The sequence below is a fragment of the Montipora foliosa genome, chromosome 6 (genome assembly GCF_036669935.1).
Source record: "Montipora foliosa isolate CH-2021 chromosome 6, ASM3666993v2, whole genome shotgun sequence".
Classification (NCBI taxonomy): Eukaryota; Metazoa; Cnidaria; class Anthozoa; order Scleractinia; family Acroporidae; genus Montipora; species Montipora foliosa.
In genome coordinates, this window is record NC_090874.1 from 16,712,102 (window position 1) to 16,732,997 (window position 20,896).

Here is a 20,896-nt window from a genome sequence, read left to right on the forward strand (position 1 = left end):
CTATTTCTCAGTGACTTAATTCAAGCTATTTGTTTTATTTTTCTGACCTCGTTCAAATGCAAGCATTAGGCATAAGATGTGTAATTCCTATTTCAATACTATTCCTTTAATGTTTAGAGGCTAGTCAAAGCCTATTTACATCCTATAGTATTTCTATGTAAGTGCTATGTACATGCAATTTTTGCTATGGACCGTCAATTTCAGTTAGGTAGATTCTATTTACACTATTTGTAAGTGCTATGAAACAGTTATGTTTGTGCTATTTCCGTGGTTTTTTTACAGCTATGTAGAGGCTATTTGTAGCCTATTTGCACCCTATGTAATCACTAATTGTAAGTATTGCATGTAACTATGTATACACTATATGTATGTGTTGTGTATTTACTGTTTTGAATCTATGTAGAAACTAGGTTGAAACTATTTTTATTTTTGGACACAAAAAACCCCATGACATATAGCCTTTACATATGCTATGTAAAGGTTCCATTTGACTAGCTAAAACATAGCATTTCCTTTCAAAACATATAGATGAGGCATAAGTATAACATAGGCTTTGAATAAGGCCTCTATATCAAATATATGTATATCAACATACCATTTACATATGGTAGTTACATAGGATTTACATAGATTACACATAGTGTCTGGTTCTACAAGGGGGTGAACCTTGATACATGGTTGTGGCTGAGACCTCAATTAATCCATTTCGCCCTTGTTAACCAGCCCCATGCAGGCCTATTACATGTATGTAAAAATTTCAGTCCATTTCATACTGATTAGGAAAAATTCCCACAAAGGAAGTACTATCATATCCATAGTCAACGTAAAAGCATAATTGAACAATGTCCTCCACTGGGATATTGGCAGTGATACAATTGTCACTCCTCATGACTGGAACCAAAATTATGAGGAACAGTAGCACCAGTGTACATGTAAATATCATTAGCAATAACAAGGTTCTTGTTAGGTGTCAGAACATTCATCAAGGTATAATAGAGTGGTTTTTTGCATTTGCATTTGTCATTATATTGCAAACTGAAGGATTCGGACACTGCAATTTAATCTTGATGTAAAACAAGATGTGTCCATAAACATTAGGTGATGGATTTCCACTGCCAGGTTTGAATTCAACAGTATATTTGTTCCTTCTGGTCGTTTGTGACAAGTTTACACTTAAGTGTGGTTTTCATGTTCTTTGCTGTTTTGTGGTAGGGTTCTCTCACTTTATAAGTTGATTCGTACATGTACCAAAGTTTCAATTTTATGATGTTTGGAAACTCATGGCACTTCCTTTCCAATGACCTTTTTTTCATTTTTAAAATAATGTCATACAATGTATTTTATACTGAAAAGAGATTGGCAAGCAACTTGACCCTGATTCAAGTGTTTTCACAATGATTAATTCATTGTAAAATTTTTTGACAAGATCACTATTGCAAGATTGTTTCCTTGGATCCTGCAATAGTTATACATGTAGAATTGTTATAATTAGTAAAATTTGTATGATATTCTTGAATGCTACAGCATTTTTGTACATTATTTTTGTTTCACATACCGGTAATTTTAAGACGAAGACTATGGTTTCAGTTTAGAATGAAAATAAATTTCTGTCAGCAGTCAGTTATGATGACATTTGTGTTTGCTATTGCTATTGCTATTGTATTCCTCCATGTTATACAAAGGTATACAAAATGTATACCCTGCCCGTACGAAACGAGCAGATCTGCAGCAGATCTGCAACAGATCTGTTTTGACAGAAACTGATCATCTGCAGACTAATTTATCGTCTGCAGAGTCTGTTTTCAGTCTACTGCAGACGCTGAGCTTGAATACACTTCGCGATGTTAAGACTGCAGACGAAAAACAGACTAACAACAGATCTGCAGATTATCTTCAGCGTCTGCAGATGATCTGCAACACGTTGAATCCCAAAAACCGGATCGATAGATCATCATTGTATCGTGACTTCGGTATAAACCTTAGTTGGATCAGTCATTACTGGTGTGTTTTGAGATAAATAAAATAGTTCGATTGTACAGATAAAACGATAGTCGAACATTTAAAATGCGTTAGTATAAAGAGGGTTATAAATGGTCAGCCACTTACATACAACGTGTTAGTAAATCAAATGTTACGTCGATTGAACACCTAAATGAAAGGATAAATACTCTTTCGACCTTAATTTATCCTTATTATATAGCAATTAGACACCCATACCTGACACATTCTTTCAATAGAATTTAAGAGCAGTACTGCAGGGTGCATTGGTGTTAAATTCTCAGTTCCAAACGCTCAGGGAAAAACATTTGATCGATCGACATATCAGTGTTGATAGAACAACGATACGAAAGTTGAAGTCAACACGTGAATGAATCATAAAAAGTGCAATAAGATGGTTAAATTACTGTACTGTGATTATTTTTCTTGCCTACATCATGAGATGTTTTTCTTATCAGTTGTCGTGATTGACGTGAAGGTCATGCCGACGCTGAAATCGAAAACACTCCGGCGCTCCTCAGATCTGATCACTTTTCTGGACGTTCAATAAGCTACGGACCCATGAGCACTAAAAGGCCGTTTACACTACAGAAAAATTTGAGGCCGGACTCGTCAAAAAAGCGGTACGGACCCATAAATTTTGTAAAGAAACACTGGAGTTTTCACAGGGCCATAGGCGCCTATGGCCCTGCAGAAACTCCAGTGTTCCTTTACAAAAGTTATGAGTCCGTACCGCTTTTTTGACCGGTCCGGAACCAAATTTTTCTGTCGTGTAAACGGCCTTAATTAAGCAAGTTTCCCTTCTTAAGTATCATTATCTTTGATGTTCAACATGCTTCAATTTTAGTGCAGGGGATTAACTATGCTCAACTTGATTAGTGGCGTAATCCATCTCAAAATAAGATCATTAAAATCTGCGATCATTCCATTTTTAAAAGTTTTTGTGGCTTTGAAAGTTTGAGTCGTTACTTTCTTATCCCTTTGGAAACATAGACATAGTCAACGTGTCAGTAAAAACGTTGCGTGATAGTGGTAAAAACACTTGTGGTATAAACACGATAATCAAGGAGTGACTGAGTTCCGAGGGTCAACGTCACATTTTCTGCCTATATAAGGAACCTTGGACTGGGGGAGCTGTCACTCGCACTCGGTTTATTCGAGACCTCGACCCGTTAACACCGTAGACCAAGGATCACGGCTAGCGACTTGCAGATGATTTTAGACGAAGACAAGGGTAAAAAAAATGCTTGGATCTACTGCAGCAAAACGAGTGAGGGTGAGTACGACGGTCATTTACTTAGCCTGAGTAGCATGGCGGTTTTGTCGAGCCGGGCGGTTTTTCTGCCCTCGTCCGCCTTTATGACTTAGCAACCAAAACCGCTCATGCTACGCAGGCTATCATTGACTAAGAATGCTTGAGCCGAAGTATATTTTTGTCAAGTTATTCATTTTACCTCACCGTTTTGTGCCTTGTCTGAAAACCTTTTTGCTTTTGCTTTTTTATTGTAGTTAACTGTTGAGATACCGGAGCATCAAGAGGATGATATTCTCTGTCTTCTTAGGCAGCAAGAAAACTATGAAGTTGTTTCCATAAGACCAGTACAATCTGGAGAAGGTAAATGCTATTTATCACAATTTTCCTTCCTGTTTTGTTAGATTTTATTTCGTCTTTTAATTTACCTACCCGTATCCTCTTCGCACTGTGTGCGCGAGGGAGTTTTCTTGAATTCTTTGGTAAAGGATTCCAGTTACCTTCCGTTCTTCTCATTAGCTACATTATTTATTTCACTATTATTTCCAAAAAGCGCGCCACCTTTGCAACGAACATCACTTTGAAACTTGATGCCCTTTAGTCTGAGGTTATGTCATCCTTGATCCTGTTTCCGGCAAAATCTAATTACTCATTCATTTTATCGCATGTATGGAGGTTTTCCCATCGGAATATATATAAATTGACTACTATAGCCATAGGGAGCCCACACAAACAGTGTGTCTGTTTGTATGTTCGAAATATAAAGAAATGTACGGGAAATAATGAAGAGTCCTAATATAGTAAACTTACATCGAGAAATGACTATGTTAAAGCTCAAAATAACCTCAGTTGTTGTGTATTGTCATTTCTGCGGCTGAAAATGGTGAATTTGAGCGATTTGGTGGGTTTTCCGTTGACTGTCACTACACGTCCTTAGAAGGAGACAAGGGTGGAAAGCTCATTTTCGACCGCTCCAGCGTCAAGCCGATTTTCACCCAGAAATTAGAATCGCCCGTCTTTCAAATCGAACACCAGATAAACTGAAAGGTTGACGCTTCTTCTCGTGCCATTCAATCGAAGATCCATTCAATCGAAGATCCATTCAAAATCCAAGCGCTAACCGCCAAATAATTTTCGAGAAATGCAGCTTTCGAAGCGACCAGCATCCGCGGCCGGGATTTCGTGTGCCAAGGAGCAACCGTCACGCTGTTTGCTCCACACTGATTGGATGCATTGTTAGCAACATCCAATCAGTGTGGAGCAAACAGCGTGACGGTTGCTCCTTGGCACACGAAATCCCGGCCGCGGATGCTGGTCGCTTCGAAAGCTGCATTTCTCGAAAATTATTTGGCGGTTAGCGCTTGGATTTTGAATGGATCTTCGATTGAATGGCACGAGAAGAAGCGTCAACCTTTCAGTTTATCTGGTGTTCGATTTGAAAGACGGGCGATTCTAATTTCTGGGTGAAAATCGGCTTGACGCTGGAGCGGTCGAAAATGAGCTTTCCACCCTTGTCTCCTTCTAAGGACGTGTAGTGACAGTCAACGGAAAACCCACCAAATCGCTCAAATTCACCATTTTCAGCCGCAGAAATGACAATACACAACAACTGAGGTTATTTTGAGCTTTAACATAGTCATTTCTCGATGTAAGTTTACTATATTAGGACTCTTCAATATTTCCCATACATTTCTTTATATTTCGAACATACAAACAGACACACTGTTTGTGTGGGCTCCCTATGCTATAGCAATACCGTAAATGTACACTGAGTCTGATGCTCAGAGACTGGACAAAATGCCTATACAGAACATCGCACTTCTAGCAGCAAGAATTTAAAAAAAAAAACACAGCAGATTCCTAATACAGTATTTCCACTGTGGTTGCACAATTCTGCCAGTTTCTTGCTGGTCGTCCATAAGAAAAAAATGTTTCCTTTATTTATTTCCAGGACGCAAACGTTTTGCCGTGCCGCAAGAAGATGGTCCTACGCCACCAACACCCTGTTCGTCTCTTCCCAAGAAATAAGACGTCGGGCGAACTCGCGCCTCCAGCAGAACAGCCACCTACAGCTGAATCTGGAAGAATCGAATTTCTGCCTGCAGACGCCGAGTATCAGTGTTGCGGTGCGGCGAGGATAACGAATCACACCAAACACCGCAAAAATTACAAGTGGTTCTGGAGAACTCTGAAAGACTGTGGGCAGTATCCAGTTTACTCGATCTCGTTTCTGTAAATAACCTGCCAAGCAAACCAAAAAAAAAAAAGAAAAGCATGCAAAGCCTAGCCTGCGAGCAGGTTCCCTCGTTGCTCGCAGTCTACGCGAGGCTTAGATTCTTGAAAGCAGTGGTTGCTACTCGAGGGTTTTTTTAATTCATTTGGAATGCGTTGAAAATGTCACGCTAAGAAAATACCGGTACTTTAAATTCCTGCTGGTGATATTATTTTGCATATCTATCAGCATTAATCGTTTACTTTTGATGAATAACAGACCGACTTCCTCTCTCTGTCTTTTAAATAAACGTTGTTTGATTGGTGCATTTTGTGGGCTTTTTTTAAACCGGATGGGCTGATTTAGTCTGCAGAGCGTCTGCAAATTTGCAGACTTGTTGCAGATCATCGCTGCAGACACTCTGCAGACATTCTGCAGATATTCTGCAGACATTCTGCAGACATTCTGCAGATGATCTGCAGATAATCTGTAGATCATCTGTAGATTGTCTGCAGATCTGCTAAGATATGCCAGCAGATCTGTAGCAGACTATAAAAAGATCTGCTCGTTCCATACGGGTGATGCCAACAACACTGACAAAGGCCTCAGTCATGCAATAAGTATACTTTGTGTATATGTATGCAGAATGTATACTTTTTGTGGTGTTTTCTGGTTACAAAATCTGCTAGTGTATTTATTGTTGTTGTTTTTTTTTTTTGTGAGGTATACCTTTTGTATACTTCAAGTTGCTCTAAATTACTAATACAAAAAGTATACATCAAGTGTATACTAAAAGTATACATGTAGTATACCTCTAGTATACCCAGTGTAGTATACTTCGGGTACAATATACTGTGTATACTTAAAGTATAGTTTGTTTTGTTAAGGAGAGTCACTTTGATTCCGTGCCTGACTGTATAATATGATACACTCTGACCCACAAAAGAAGCAGCAGAACTTTTACGGTGGGTACAGAGTGGCTTCTTTCATAAGACAGGCCTTCTGATAGGGTGCGATTAAAAAATGCAAATTATGCGATTTTTTCAGGGCAGATTGTGCGATTAGAAAGGCCAGTTATGCGATAAATAATGTAAATTGTGCGATTTTTTTCTCAGCAATTTTAAGCTTGTTTTATAAGGTTTCAGGTTAAGAAAAACACTTTTTTGCTGCCCTAAAGACATTTTGAACACAAAGGAACAGTAATTATGTATCTCGATCGACATTAGTTGGGATAAATAAAAAAATGAGGTCTTCTGCACTACCGGTGCACCACGTTAAAAGTTGAAAGGACACAGCTAACATGCCAAATGAATGATCAAGGTGCTTGTCAACCACGAACTTCCGAAGATGGTCAATCACAATAGGGCCATACCCCCATTTATACGAGAGAAAATAAGCCGCGGCTTATATTGACCTGGGTATATATTCGTATAAATAGTTCCTTTTGCGTATTTTGTACACCGTGGCCAGAGTAAGCCGCGGCTTATTTTCTCTCGTATAAAAGGCCCTAATATTGCACGACCAGAAAAACATCAGTCCATCGTCCACGTGGAGCTTAGCTGTGAGGTACTTTCTTGCTCGATCGTGAGCTGTCAGATTGGGCGGAAGGTGGGAACTTCCTTCTTCGTCGAAGAAAAAGCGAGCGTTTTCACAACAAACTTATCCATGAGTAAGTTTTTATCAGTTTTCAACGAAAAAAACTACATTTTGCCGAAAAACTTACAACTTCGCTTATTTTTTCACAAATCTCTTCCCTAAGAGAAGGCAACTGTGTAATTTCAGTGGTGTGTATATAAGCGAGTGTTTGTGTTGCACCAATAGAAGGAGACTCGTACCAGGTCCCCGACATGAAAAACAAAGCCTTGAACTTCGAATGTTTACGAAATCGAAGGTGACAAAGGTTTTTTAGCCTTTTTCCAAGATAAATCATCTTTAAAATGGCGTATTTATGCAGGAGTTTCTAAGAAACGTGTTGATTTATGTTTCATTTTATGAATTTTGTGCGTCCTTCTGTGAATTATGCGATTTTTGAATTGTGCGATCGGATGCGATTTGAGGTCGATTGTGCGAAATCGCACCATCGCGTAATATCAGAAGGCCTGATAAGAGTGCATCAAAGATTGTCTGTACTTGAATGAAACAACGAGAGATATCATATTCACTGGTCAATTTTCTGAATTAAATCCCCTTTGACTAGAGTGGGGTGATCTTCCTGTGAGTGGAAGAAAATTATTGATGTTATCAAGGTGTTTAATTATTATTGCCTTGTATTGTCTAGTTGAACAAACCAGCTTATTAATGTAGTTGTAGTTTTTAATTATTGTATTAACTATTATTTCCTTAAATAGGGAAATATATATTTTTTTAATTGCAGGAACCTAATGTCAGAGAGTGGGAGCCTTAACCAGTGTCACATACATGTAGCTTTGATGGGTTCACCATATGACAGTGAATTAAGGTACTCGAGAATTCATCCCAATTTGAATTAAATTACAGTACTGTAACTTGTTCTTAGAGTACTGACCTTCATCACTATACAGGGGCCAGGTCAGCAATTGGAAAGGGAGGGTTTTATTAATGAAGCATGCTGCAGTCCTGAAGTCAATTTGGCACCCTTTCCAAATTGCATTTGAGAGCGCATCAACTCGCTTCAGTATAAAAGTAGTGCACATACCTTCACCTTGATTGGCATTTAGCTACATCAGCCATGCATGGAAGGTCTTTCTAGCTCAGCTTGTAGTATCTGCCCGTTGCTATATGTACACTTGTTGTTTTCATACTGTTCAAAACTTCATATGTTTTGCATAGACAAATGCAACATTTCGCACACCTATATCCACCCTTCATTAAATCCAAATCAATTAGCACTGTTGGAAAACTTCATTTTTTAATTGCAACATAAAACCCCTTAAATGCAGACACTGTGTAAATTGAACCACAGGTAGAGGTTAATATGATAGAAATGTCTAACATACACGTAAAACCCAAGGTACACTGTAAGAAGAATTTTGGTGTCCTTTGAACCAAATTACAATATTGTACTATTGTATATCAAACCAACGGATGTGAAAGTGATATTTGCAACCACTGACTAGCTGCTTAAATCAATCACTCTCCTGGATTCCCATGATTGTGGAGATCAGCCAAAGAAGATGAAGTGACTGTTGTATTGTAAACTGTAAATAGTAATAGAAAGCCATAAAAAACAAGAAATAGATTACAATGTGGAAACTATAGTGCTTGTACTGCTTGTACGTGAATTCAGTGCTGACAGCTTATTCCGCAAGCTGATTTTTATTCCAGACTCTGAGCTTCCTTGGTACTTCTTCAAGGTAAATCCTTAAAATAAATAAGACAGGATAACGATCTGCTCAGAATTATGGAGTTCTTCAAATGTTATGGACATGACCAAATACACTCTAAGTGTTTTCTTAGTCAGTGATCAAAATATCACCTACAAGGAACTTAACCTACCTACTTTGCCTGTTATTAAACACAGAACTTGTGTTTTGCAACTGAATTTGATTAAGCTGGGTTTTAAGTTCAGTGGGTCGAGTTACATGCTTAGTTACATGCTTCTAACTAATTGATTGTTTCTCTTAAGGGTGTTTATTTCCTCCCATTAAGACATTGATCATCATCATCATCATCATCATCATCATCATCATCATCATCATCATCATCATCAGCATCATAACCACCACCATCATCATTATCATTAATAGTGTTTCTACTTACCAACAATGCTGTTGAGGATATCCTGATCAGTGGATTGTTTACCATTTGCCCCAGTTAGGTTTTTTCCTACTAATTCCCTATTTGTGTAAAAGGAATTTAGCAGAAAAGCAGCACATCCAGAGCCTGATGATCGCCGTGAGGCTTGCTCCAAAATGTTGCAATACACATATACTCGAGATCCTGGAGTGAGCTCGACCATCTACAAAATATAAAACATTGTAGCATACATGTTATACACAGCTGAAACATAATTGAGCAACATCAGAGTTATATACACAATCATGTAGAATACAGGATTTTCAGTCAAGTAAGTCCCCTGTTGTTGGAGCAAGAAATTTATGAAGCTCTCTCCTCCTCCCCTCTTTTTCTTCACAATTAAGACAGAAGTTCGACCGACTTTTTTTAAGTCCATATAGACTTAGAAAAAAAACGTCTAAAAAGAAAGAATAAAGCGCCACAGTCCCAAAGGACGTCTATTGTTATCTCTATTGTTTTCTTGAAACAAAGGAGTGTATGCATAATAAAGTAGGGACCTGTGCGGAAATCTTGCCACTTATATCAAGTAATGTCTACGTTAAAGCTCAAAGTAAATGTAAGCCTACCTCAGTTGTTGTGTATTGTCGTTTCTGCATCTCAAAATGGCGAATTTGAGCGATTTGGTGGGTGGGTGGAAAGCTCATTTTCGACCTCTCCAGCGCCAAGCCGATTTTCACCCAGAAATTAGAATTGCCTGGCTTCCAAATCGAACACCAGATAAACTAAAAGGTTGAAGCTTCTTCTCATGGCATTCAACAGAAGATCCATTCAGAATCCAAGCGTTAACTGCAACTTTTGAAGTGACCAGCATCCGCGGCCAGGGGTGCTTGCCATTTGTCAGAATAAACCGGTTGGGACGAGCGTTGAATAATGGTAAGGTTTTTCCAAATTCAGCAAACCAACCGAACGAAATTGCGCTTACCATTTGCAATTCGATTTCCGTAATTGTTTTCGGCTGATGAGAGACTGGAAACTGGAAACTTAAGCAAATGGTAAGGAAATTTCCGCTGTTCCATTCCGGACGGAAAAAGGAGTACCTCTAAAGGTACTCCACAAGTTCAGAACTGAATTTCTGGAAAATTAACTTACCATTTGAGTTCAAACCGAAATTTCTGGATTTTTTGGCCAAATGGTAAGCACCCCAGGATTTCGTGTGCCAAGTAAGGAGCAATCATCATGCTGTTTACTCCACGCTGATTGGATGATGCTAAAATGCATCACCAATCAGCGTGGAGCAAACAGCGTGATGGTTGCTCTTTCCACCCTTGTCTCCTTATAACTTGTAGTAACAATCAACACAAAACCCACCAAATTGTTCAAATTTGCCATTTTGAGCTGCAGAAACGACAATACACAACAACTGATGACTATGAGCTCTTGAGGTAGGTTTACGTTTATTTTGAGCTTTAACATGGACATTACTTGATATAAGTTTTCGACATTAAGACTCCCATACTCCCATTCCCATACATTTCTTTATATTTCGAACATACAAACAGACACACCATTTGTATGGGTTCCCTGTGGATAGAAAAGGTGACATGGCATACAGTGTAAAGCAAATTCATAGCAGAGCTCTGGCAGCCCGAAGGGTCACCAAGCAGAGCCCCATACTTATAGAAACCTGTGAATCGCTTTTCTCATGGTGAAAAGGCCAGCTGTGTTGGTCATGGGCACGTACGCATGGCGACAATAACGACGTCGCACAACATGGAGGCCACACTCCTGCTTATAGGACATCCAGCCCTTAGTTAATAGCATTACAGCTTTATCATTGCACATCCATTTTATGGTCAATTGACACCTGTCAAAATTAGGTATCTGCTGACCAGTATCACAATCATTTTGAGGGCTCAAGTTTGGAGCTCATCAAGGTCACGCGGTTTTTTGAAGTTAACTGCTGACCAAGTACTGGATTTTTGATTGGATTGCAAGCTCAAATCAGGTTAACTTACTGTAATCAGGGCCAGGTTGTTTAGAACTGAGCTGGTTTAAATGCTAACCCAGGATTATCATCAAAATTCACACTTATCTTGGGTTAGCTTAATCAGGCTTTGAACAACCCAGCCCAGGAACTCCACTTTTAGGCTTGGCTAAATCTATATATTAAAGAACATAAGTACTGTATCTGAAAACGACGGGCATTTAGCGGATGTACCTTGCCAGGTCTTGGTGGCTCAGAAACTGCAAAGATAATTGAAATAAATTTGTATTATTGTACAGACACTTAGCCTATAAAAGCACTTGACAAGTTGAATCTCTTCACTCTGACAATTAAATAACCTGCCAACTTAAGGCTAGCCTGACTAACTCTTCCTGGACTGAAATTTTACAAGCAAGCATTGTGGTAAAAGAAAATTAAATTATGCATCAATCATGTTTCCTGACACTTTACATCAACACAACACTAACCCAATTACTGACTCGGTATATGCTTCTTCTATCTACTATTATTACTTTTTTCCAGTGGTTGAATCCAAACACAATTATACCCTGACAATTAACAGCTGTCACAAATGTAAGTGTATGATTATATGCAAATCTATTAATTAGCTTTGCATACCTTTATCTTGTAAAATTTCCTCTAAGTTTCTTTTCAACTCTTCATTTTCCTTTTTGAGCTTCTTGCAGTTAGAACAGTACTCTGACTCTATATCTTCATCATCTTCAGTATCACTGATACGTTGTTGTAGCGGATACTGCCTGGGTCGTTTCATCCCAGTAGTTGGCCTGAGGGCTGTGGCCCTTGGCTGCCCCAATATTGAGGTGAACTGCTTTCCTCCAAACTGTTTTTGCATGGATCTTTGTGATTCCATGGTTGACTGTGAAGGACTTTTTTGTGATCTTCCTGACACAAATGGAGTGCTTGGAGCTTTCCTGGCATCTTGGTGTTGAATTAACTCTGCTAAATCTGCTTCTACATTTCTGTCCAGGGATGGTAATTGTCTATGGCCAGTTGACGACAATGAAGGGAATTGGTCGTTGTGTTACTGACAAGGGAGTTCCTGAATCTTTTCTACCCTCTGAGTGTTGCATCAGTAGGTGATCTGCTTCATCTTCGCTCTCTCTAGAACAGTTTGAAGAGAGAATTTCGCAACAATGGCTAATTAATTCACTGCCAAACCTGTCATCCATGTTGTCATTCATCCTTGCAACGAGGTTGTCAACCCGTGCTGTTAAAATGTTTTGTCTTTTTTCCTTTTCTTTTCTGTTTCTCTCTCTTTTTTCTTTATCTTCATTCCGCTTCCTTTCCTTTTCTTCATTCTCCACATCCTCACCCTCAGTATCATTGTTGCTACAACCCTTCTTTTTTTGTTTCTTCTTCTTAGTTTGATTGCAAGCTGAACTTTGGTCTTCCTGGGGCAATTTTTTCTTTTTTGCTGTACCTGTTCTCTTTTCTCTCTTTTTAGAATTGGAAAGACTGTTTTTTTGTTTGAGTAGACTTTCCTTATCATCTGCAAGAGGAATAGAAAACCACCAGAAGGCCAAGATAATTAATACACCTGATCTGCTTTAAAAGTGACAGTTTCCTGTACCTTTTTAATGTTAAATAAATATATTACACTTCATTGCAACTAAAACAGTTATGTAATTACTGTAAGAACAAAAGGACGTAAACTACCAGCCCACACTCCCTGCCCAAATGTTAGACCTGAGGGAGTGGTACACCATAGGCCAGTTGTATTAATTAGGTCACATAAAGTTATGTTGTGGTTTAGTTTCATCCTTGGTTGAAAATTTTACAAAACGGTTTTATCATTGTCACATTTTTGATATCATAATCTGAAACAAAGGGAGATAAAAATCAAACCAGTTTGAAAAAATTTAAACCAAAAATAAGTTCAAACAACAGCAGGTACTTTACTTTACATGCTTTCTTTGCCTGAACAAAGTAAAAGCCCATCCAAAAGTAGCAGCCCTATAAAAAGTTACTAAAAGAGAAATGTAAATACCACAGGGGACCCTGCTTGTGATTACCTATGCTATGCGTCACAGCATAACTGGTGTTGCTTTAGCAGACCTGCTTCTACTCATTGAAGTTCACCTCATTTCACCCAACTACTTTGGTAATTCCCTGAGGTTAATCCGCAATTTCTTCAAGCAGTTAAAGAACCCTATTGAGTACCACTACTACTGTTCCTTTTGTTTTGAATACATTGGTGCAAATAAGAGACACTCAGAACACTGCCCAAACAAACACTGCCTGCAAGATTTCTCAAAGAAAGATTCCCTTGCCTACTTTATTGTTATACCCTTCTTGACACAGTTAAAGGCACTTTTGGCAAGTAAGTCAAAAATTATTATAGAAATGTTAAATTCTTTGATTTGAGTTTTTTATGTCAGGTCTGCCATTCTCTCCTCTAAATTTATTTTATTTTTGGCAATTAAAGTATCGGCATTGCCATTCAGAATTTTACATGAAATTTAATTGATTTCTCTCTATCTGTTGTATCACCCCTGTGATCCAGCTGTGTGTGTAGAACTTGCTGTAAGAAAAGAATATGCAGTCAACTCTCTCATAGCATAGCAACCACTTCTCGTAAGTGACCACTTTGTAAATAACCGTCAAATACTGTTCCAAGAGCTCTCTTGTAAGCATTCACTACTCAAATTTCTTAAGCAACCGCAACCAGTTTTTGGGCCAGAAGTTTTACATATTCTTTTGTTTTCTGTTTCCAGAAAGCGACCACCCACCGTGATGACGTTTGATTGTTAGCAAATCTTTACCCAGAAGTGACAAAAGTTCAGTTTTCAATAACACTAACCAGACTGATGGCAGATAATAACAGTTTACATACAAAGATGATGTAGGTTTTGTTCGGTTTAGGTTTTCATCAGGTGATTTTAATTAACAGGAGACACATTGACAAGTACACTCTGTTGTACTTTTCACGAAAATTGTTGCATGTCAAAATGATTTTTCCCGTAAGTGACCACCTTGTCTTGCACCAGGGCTGGTAGCTTACAAGAGAGTTGACTGTGTAGCTTCGGCTAGCAAAACAATCATCCATGGGCCAGCCAGGTACATGTAATAACCCTGAGTCAATTCAGTGAATGTTATTCATATCATGGTTTTCTTGTATTTGAAAAAAGGGGAAGAAGTGTATGACCTTCTCCAATACTGTGCTACCCGGAAAAAGAAGAGTGAAAATAACATAGAAGACATTTTTGATGGCCAGTTGTATGTTAAACACTTTGGAAGGGATGGATTCTTCAAAGGAACAAGTGAAGAACAGAAACAAAATGAGATCCATTTATCACTGCAGATAAACACAGATGGTGTGGCTCTATTTAATTCTTCCAAGTTTAGTATCTGGCCAGTATACTGTCTGCTAAATGAGCTGCCTCCAAAGTGCAGGTACATTACTATCTAGATGGGTGTAATCACAATGACAAGAAGTTTTCAATTTTATGTTCAGAGTGTTTTTACTCCAAGCTCTGGGACAATTCCTAAGTCATTTAAGTGGACCAGTGCAAGGAAATCTATGCTGTACATACATGTACATGCACTTTAGACAGAGTGCTGCCACAATGGAGCTTCAAGTGCTATTGGAAGGCCTGTGCAACTTATACATTGTATGCTGTGTTTGTTGCCTAGAATGTTGTAGCTTTTATCTGGTATAGTGTATCTTGATTACTGGTGCTTGCAGATTGTGGTAATGACTAAATGTGGGTCCCTGTGCAAAGCAGTCTTCAATATAATGACTCACGATTTTGAGCCATCAGCCAGTTATTATTGCTGGTTACTGCGTATGAAGATGTCTTGCAAATCAAAAGTTTGTAAATAACTTCAAGAAAATAGCCATGGGAGGCTTTCAAGAATACATGAATGTGTTTGCCTTGCATAGACCATGGCTTGAAAACATAAAGCTCAATGAACGCCCACTTGAAAGTCCACTTTGGAGTCCTGGAGAATTGCTCCTTAGAAGTACTACACAAGTAATAAAGGTCTTCTATGCACAATGCTCAGCATGTTAATTTGTAAAAATTTACTTATTTTAAAGGCAACAAAGAAGATATTGCTTGTTTGCTGGTCTCTGGTTTGGGAAGCAAAAACCCCACTTTCAGACCTTTATGCAGCCATTTGCAGAAACCTTTAAAGATTTGTTCAACAAAGGTAGACATCCTGATCTTACATTTTACATCATAGCTTAGCTGTTCCTTAAATGATTGTAGCTAAGTTATCTTTTAAACAGACATCCATCTCATGGAAGAAAATAAATGTGCATGTATAATTATCTGAAAGCATTAAAAAAAATGTTTACATAACATGAAGAAATAAGCACCATTTGGGTGATTTCCTTTTTGTGCTACTGTATATTATGATGTTATCTCTCCCTTGAAGTGGACCGTGCTGAAATCTCAAAGATACAGTATCATTCTTAAATTACTGTCTTGATTCTACATGGATGTAAATACCACAGGGGACCCTGCTGTGTCCGGCTTTTTCAGTCGTTTAGAAGGGATTTGAATGAAGCGAAGGCAGTTTACATTTTGAATATTATCTTGTCTGCCACTTTGTAATTTATGACACTACATCTCAAGTTTCCATTATCCGCGTAACTACAATGTATGCTTCCCCGATGAGAGTTAATAGTTAATGATGATAATGGAAACTTGAGACGTAACTGGAGCATCACATTTACAAAGCGGCAGACAATATAATATTCGAAATGTAAACTGCCTTTGCTTCGTTTAAATCCCTTCTAAACGACCAAAAAAGACACAGGAACACAGGTAAATAATGGTACATGTATTTTTACTGCTGGTGTAGTTTGTGTTAGGGTCCCTGTGTTAATACTAAATGGCTTTTGTAAGAGAAGTAGCTCTACTTCTTTCCTTGCAGGAACACAAGTAAAGATTGCTCAATCTGAAAAGACTCTCCGTTGCCTATTGCTGTTTGGAACATTTGATGCCCCAGCAAAGTGTTTATTCCAAGAGTTTTACCAATTCAATGCATTTTATGGCTGTCCATATTGTCTAAACCCTGGAGTGACAGTAAAAACAAGCAAAGGAGGTCACACCCATGCATATCCTTTCAATGAAAACAACTTAAAAACTGGCTATGGCGAGGAGAGGACACATGACCAAACTTTTCGATTTGCAGCTGAAAGTACCAAAAAGGCAGCGGCCAGTGGTGTCCCCTCAGGAGTATGTGGTGTGAAAGGGTTTAGCTGGTTCATGTTTGTTCCAAAGTTCGACATCATCCGGGGTGTTGCAATCGATTACATGCACGGGACTTTATTAGGAGTTGTTAAAATGCTACTACAGTTGTGGATGAATAAGAGTTACAGCCCGGGGGGGGGGACTCCCATATGAAACAGACGGGGATGCTCGTCGGAAATTTTGAATTTAACCCCTAAAGGAGACCAATCTAGGCGTGGCGTGGCTTAAGCAAATTTTGACCCCTAAAAGAGACCGTTTAAAAACACAAAAATACGTCACGCAATGAGTTTTAATGATAAAAAGGCATAATCATCGAATGCTTTTATCTAAAAAGAAAATTTAAAAGGAAATTTGACTTCTGTTTCTCTTCGCGTAATTCTGTGTTACTTCGCGGAACCCTAAACGAGACCTTGGTGGCATAAAATATTGGCGCTTTGCCCGGAACACCCTAAGCGAGACCAAAATCCAAAATTTACATCCCTAAGCGAGACGACGAGCATCCCCGTCTGTTTCATATGGGAGTCCCACCCCCTGGAGTTACAGTTCTGAGCCATGGTCCATAAGTCAGAAACTTGATGAAGTCGAGTCAAGATATATGAATTTGTCTCCACCAGTCTGCATATCACGGCTGCCAAGAAGTCTTATTGAGAACTTTGGTCACCTAAAGGCATCAGAGTTGCGGACATTTTTATTATTCTATTCTATTCCATGTCTTTATGGCATCCTCCCTGACATTTATTTTCAGCACTTCATTTTGCTAGTTAAGGCAATTTACCTGTTGCTGCAAGACTCTATCTCCATTTCTGACCTGAAGAAAGCAGCTTCTCTTCTCAAGCACTTTTGTCTCAAGGTCAAAAGTTTGTATGATCCCAGATACGAGACATATAATGTACACTGTCTGCTTCATCTTGCTGACAGGGTTTTTGATTTAGGGCCACTGTGGACTCACTCATGCTTTTGTTATGAAGACTTCAATGGTGAGTTGCGCTCATGCTTTCATGGAACGCAAGGGGTTGAAGATCAAATTGCCTTAGCAGTTTCAATTCAAATGAAAATCCCAGAATTAGTACCGTTGTTACCTGAGGGGTCCTCTTCCAAATGCCTCTATGACAAGATGACCAAGAAAACTCGAGAGCCTTTTAACAAAGTGGTCATTGATAACAGTGGGAAGTTATTCTCTGTGGGTTCTGTCAACAAAGTCTTGCTTTCTACTGTGGAACAAGCAATTCTTGAAACATTAGTAGGCTCTGTTTTGGAAGTGTTCAAGTTTCTAAGTGTACAAGTAGGAAGCAAACTCATTCATTGTAAGGAGTATAAGTGTATGAGTAAAAGAAACAACTATACTATTGAATTTGAAGATCCACTGACAAAGAAAAGCTGTTATGGCCAAGTTAAGTACTATTTAAAATGTTTTGCGAGCTGCCCAATTCCATCCTTTTGTGTCCAGGGCTGTGCAGCAATGGTGGAAGAGCTTAAAGACAATTCTTCCTTGGTGTTTTCTAAGGATTCCATTACCAATTGCACAGTTCCTCATATCATCCCAGTCTCTTTTGCAGATTGTAATTTGAAACCAGTATTTCTGACTGACATTACTAAAGTATGTATTTTCTTGCACTGTGGAAGTGATGCTTCTTTTGTTGGAGTCTTTCCAAACACAATTGAAAAGGACTGATACATGTACTTCTGTTCATGGCCAGCATTGTACCAATTATAGACCTTCTAATTTGATCGGGTCTTTGCTGACAACTGCATGTAACTGCATGTGACTACATCAAGAGCCAAACGCTTTATTACATGTATAATCACATGTGACAGAGGAATGAGGTAAATCAGAGCTCTAAAAAAACACATGCACGCCAGGATAAGAACATTTTAACAGTACATGTAATTACACCACCTTTATTATTTTAAGAATGTGGTGGTTCTATAAGGGTCAGCAACTAGCAAAACTCACTGTTTCTGTGAAGCAAATTCACCTATATTTGTCACCTACTTTCACTGAAATTAATAACATTATAGTAAAAATTGAACTTCCATTAGCTGCATACTTTGCAGTTTTTGTTGTCCACTTAAAAACTTATTAAACCCCCTGAGAATGTGTACCATAATGTAACCTGCCCCCTTTCTTTGTGAAAAAGAAAAGAGAGAAATACAGTGTAACATTTGCAATGACATCAATTTTGTTGTCTTCTCTTGATTATTAAATCTCAAGTATATACTTTTCCTTAACATTGAAAGTTATGGGTTGTTCCCCGAAAATTGAGGAATTTGAAGGGTCAGGATTGAGATAGCTTTAAAAATCTCTTCAGTGTGAATTATAAATGCAGTTATCAAACTATTAGAGTCCTGGCTATAAGGTACCTAAAAAAGTATGGGATCTTAATAAATGAATTTGTTGGAGACTAAAATTCAGATAATATTGGACCGGCAATAGTTTGATTGATTTTAGTTATCGGCACTCTGAACTAACTTAGTCGTGAAGATATCTATCCAAGGCAAAACAATTAACAACTAGTACTGCACATGTGGCCTTTATAAATTTCAGTACCTGTTCATAATGTTATACAAAAAGTATACATCAAGATTAAGAAGGACCCTCTTTTGTTGTAACAGTTTCTCGTGTTGTGTTGTGAGGCCATTGTATACTTTTTGTATACGTGGCACAGCTGATGTGTACAAAATGTATACATCAGAATAAGTCATATTCTATGTTTGTATATTTGATGTATACATCAAATATACATGCAGCATATTGGACTGAACATTTGCGTACCTTTTGTATACAAATTGTGTACAAATCAGCTGCAATATTTTGTGAGGGGAGGCTCTTCATTCTTTTAGTGTTATACTAAGGTAAGTAGTTATTTACCATAAACCCTTGTGTTTACAGCTTTTGGTCCAACAATTATTAAAAAATAACAATATTATTTTATTAACATCAAGGTCTTAGAGTTAATTTCAGAACAGACCCTGTTACAGTGTATGTAAGCATGGTGAGGACAACCATCAAAGCTTGCTTTGATTGTCAGAGGGCTTACTAGCTGCCATATAGTTAGTTTTGTACACATTGTCATAGTATCGCTTAGAAACCTGCCTCAGCTTCCGGTCTGCGGTTGCTTGTTAGTTCCCAGGCCCTCCATATATATAAGCAGTATTCATAAGGCAACGTGTGACTTTTCTTCTACATCATGCTAGTGTGAATAAAGTGTGTGTTTTCCTTTGCCGTACACCTCCTAGTTTCCTCGAGAACCACAACACACATGTACACAAGGTATACATTAGGGACCAGTAACAATGTTTTATGTACAAAATGTATACATGACCAACACCAGTCCTATGCAGAAGTATACAAATTGTATACATCACAAAGCTCACATAGGCAACACTGATACTATAGAAAAAGTATACAAATGTATACAAAATGTATAGATCACAAAGCGCACTCAGGGAGCACTGGTGCTATACAAAAAGTATACAAAAACATATACGTTTTGTATACAATTCAGTTCCAAATTCATACTACAAAATGTATACTTCATAAATGTACAAAAGGTATACAGTGTGATGTATACTTCAGTATTGTAATTTGTATACATTTTGCATAATACTTTTTTATAAGGGGATCATCAGTCTTCAACAAAGTGATGTTTCATGAATAGAGAAATGAGATAACATGTATGTGAGAATCTCTGAGGGCTAACTAGTTAGATAGATTTTGGGAGAAAATTACCTCCACATGAATTAACGTTCGTCTGAATTAGCAGTCAACTGTGGTCAAACAAGAACATTACAATTTTCCATTAAAATACTGTAATAGGAATTTTTGTAATATTCTTACTTTAATTCCCAAAAATTGTTTAAGGACTGTGCCTACTATTGTTATTGCGCATAGGTTCTGCGCATCTCGAGATACTCGGATTTCCTATCGGTGATGCTTACTAATACAGAGATATTTTTGCACGGTTTAAAACTATCCGGAGAAAGTAGATCTTGGTAAGTACTCTTGGTGTCCAAAAAGAAAACTGGGGGTAACCATTCATTTTTGAGAAATAATTAAGCTTTAATGTGATACAGAACGCCATGCATTGCTTTGTATTTTAAAGCTTTTTACAAATATTATTCATGAATTATCTTTGAAAAATGCTTGGTTACCCACAATTTTCATTTTAGATATAAATAAAACTGGTAAGATCTACAATTCCTGCATAGTCATAAACCGGGGTAAAAATATCTTTAATTAGTAGGCACCGTCCTTAAGAATAAGCGATTTTTGCATATCGTTCTCGCTTGAAGTGGTAATACAGAAACAAGGGAAATTTTTGTGGCCTTCTTAGTGTGTGGAATGAAATGTTCTGGGAGAGAGAAGCACCACGTAGAGATACGGGTGTTGCAGCCAACCATGTCCTCCACGAGAATGGTTCTGGGAGACATATATTATCAGGTATATTAATTTTACTTCTGGATAGTGTTAACCTTAAAGTGGTACTACGACC

General features: G+C 38.1%; 3 protein-coding genes and 1 long non-coding RNA gene across 4 annotated transcripts in view; 2 read left to right on the forward strand and 2 right to left on the reverse strand.

Annotated features, from left to right (window-relative positions):
• Positions 1-2,531, reverse strand: part of LOC138006851 (uncharacterized) — a 29,368-nt gene extending 26,837 nt beyond the window's left edge. Inside the window, exon 1 of the mRNA XM_068853449.1 lies at positions 2,218-2,531. The gene's annotated coding sequence lies outside the window, so the exon portion shown is untranslated. The remainder of the gene's footprint in view (positions 1-2,217) is intronic.
• A 588-nt stretch (positions 2,532-3,119) lies between these two features.
• On the forward strand, positions 3,120-6,149 carry LOC138008756 (uncharacterized). Its single transcript, XR_011124269.1, has 3 exons — positions 3,120-3,274; positions 3,508-3,613; positions 5,202-6,149. It is a non-coding gene; the product is annotated as an uncharacterized lncRNA (long non-coding RNA).
• A 2,346-nt stretch (positions 6,150-8,495) lies between these two features.
• LOC138006854 (uncharacterized) lies at positions 8,496-13,210 on the reverse strand. The gene is made up of 3 exons (XM_068853453.1): positions 11,800-13,210; positions 11,395-11,420; positions 8,496-9,399 (listed from the first exon to the last, which is right to left on the reverse strand). The coding sequence occupies exons 1-3, from the start codon at positions 12,050-12,052 to the stop codon at positions 9,193-9,195; spliced, it is 486 nt and encodes a 161-aa protein (XP_068709554.1). The 5' UTR covers positions 12,053-13,210; the 3' UTR covers positions 8,496-9,192.
• Positions 12,094-18,569, forward strand: LOC138008471 (uncharacterized). Its single transcript, XM_068855800.1, has 6 exons — positions 12,094-12,174; positions 13,195-13,522; positions 14,331-14,595; positions 15,242-15,354; positions 16,084-16,542; positions 16,889-18,569. The coding sequence occupies exons 1-6, from the start codon at positions 12,094-12,096 to the stop codon at positions 18,073-18,075; spliced, it is 2,433 nt and encodes an 810-aa protein (XP_068711901.1). The 3' UTR covers positions 18,076-18,569.
• Positions 18,570-20,896: the final 2,327 nt, after the last annotated feature.

Coding starts and splice junctions, on each gene's coding strand:
- LOC138006854 (XM_068853453.1), bottom strand. CDS start 12,052: ATGGAATCACAAAGATCCATGCAAAAACAGTTTGGAGGAAAGCAGTTC. Junction 11,421..11,799: donor GGAAATTTTACAAGATAAAG/GTATGCAAAGCT, acceptor TTATCTTTGCAG/TTTCTGAGCCACCAAGACCT. Junction 9,400..11,394: donor AGCCACCAAGACCTGGCAAG/GTACATCCGCTA, acceptor TATATTTTGTAG/ATGGTCGAGCTCACTCCAGG.
- LOC138008471 (XM_068855800.1), top strand. CDS start 12,094: ATGGAGTGCTTGGAGCTTTCCTGGCATCTTGGTGTTGAATTAACTCTG. Junction 12,175..13,194: donor TACATTTCTGTCCAGGGATG/GTAATTGTCTAT, acceptor TAAATACCACAG/GGGACCCTGCTTGTGATTAC. Junction 14,596..15,241: donor GAGCTGCCTCCAAAGTGCAG/GTACATTACTAT, acceptor CTTATTTTAAAG/GCAACAAAGAAGATATTGCT.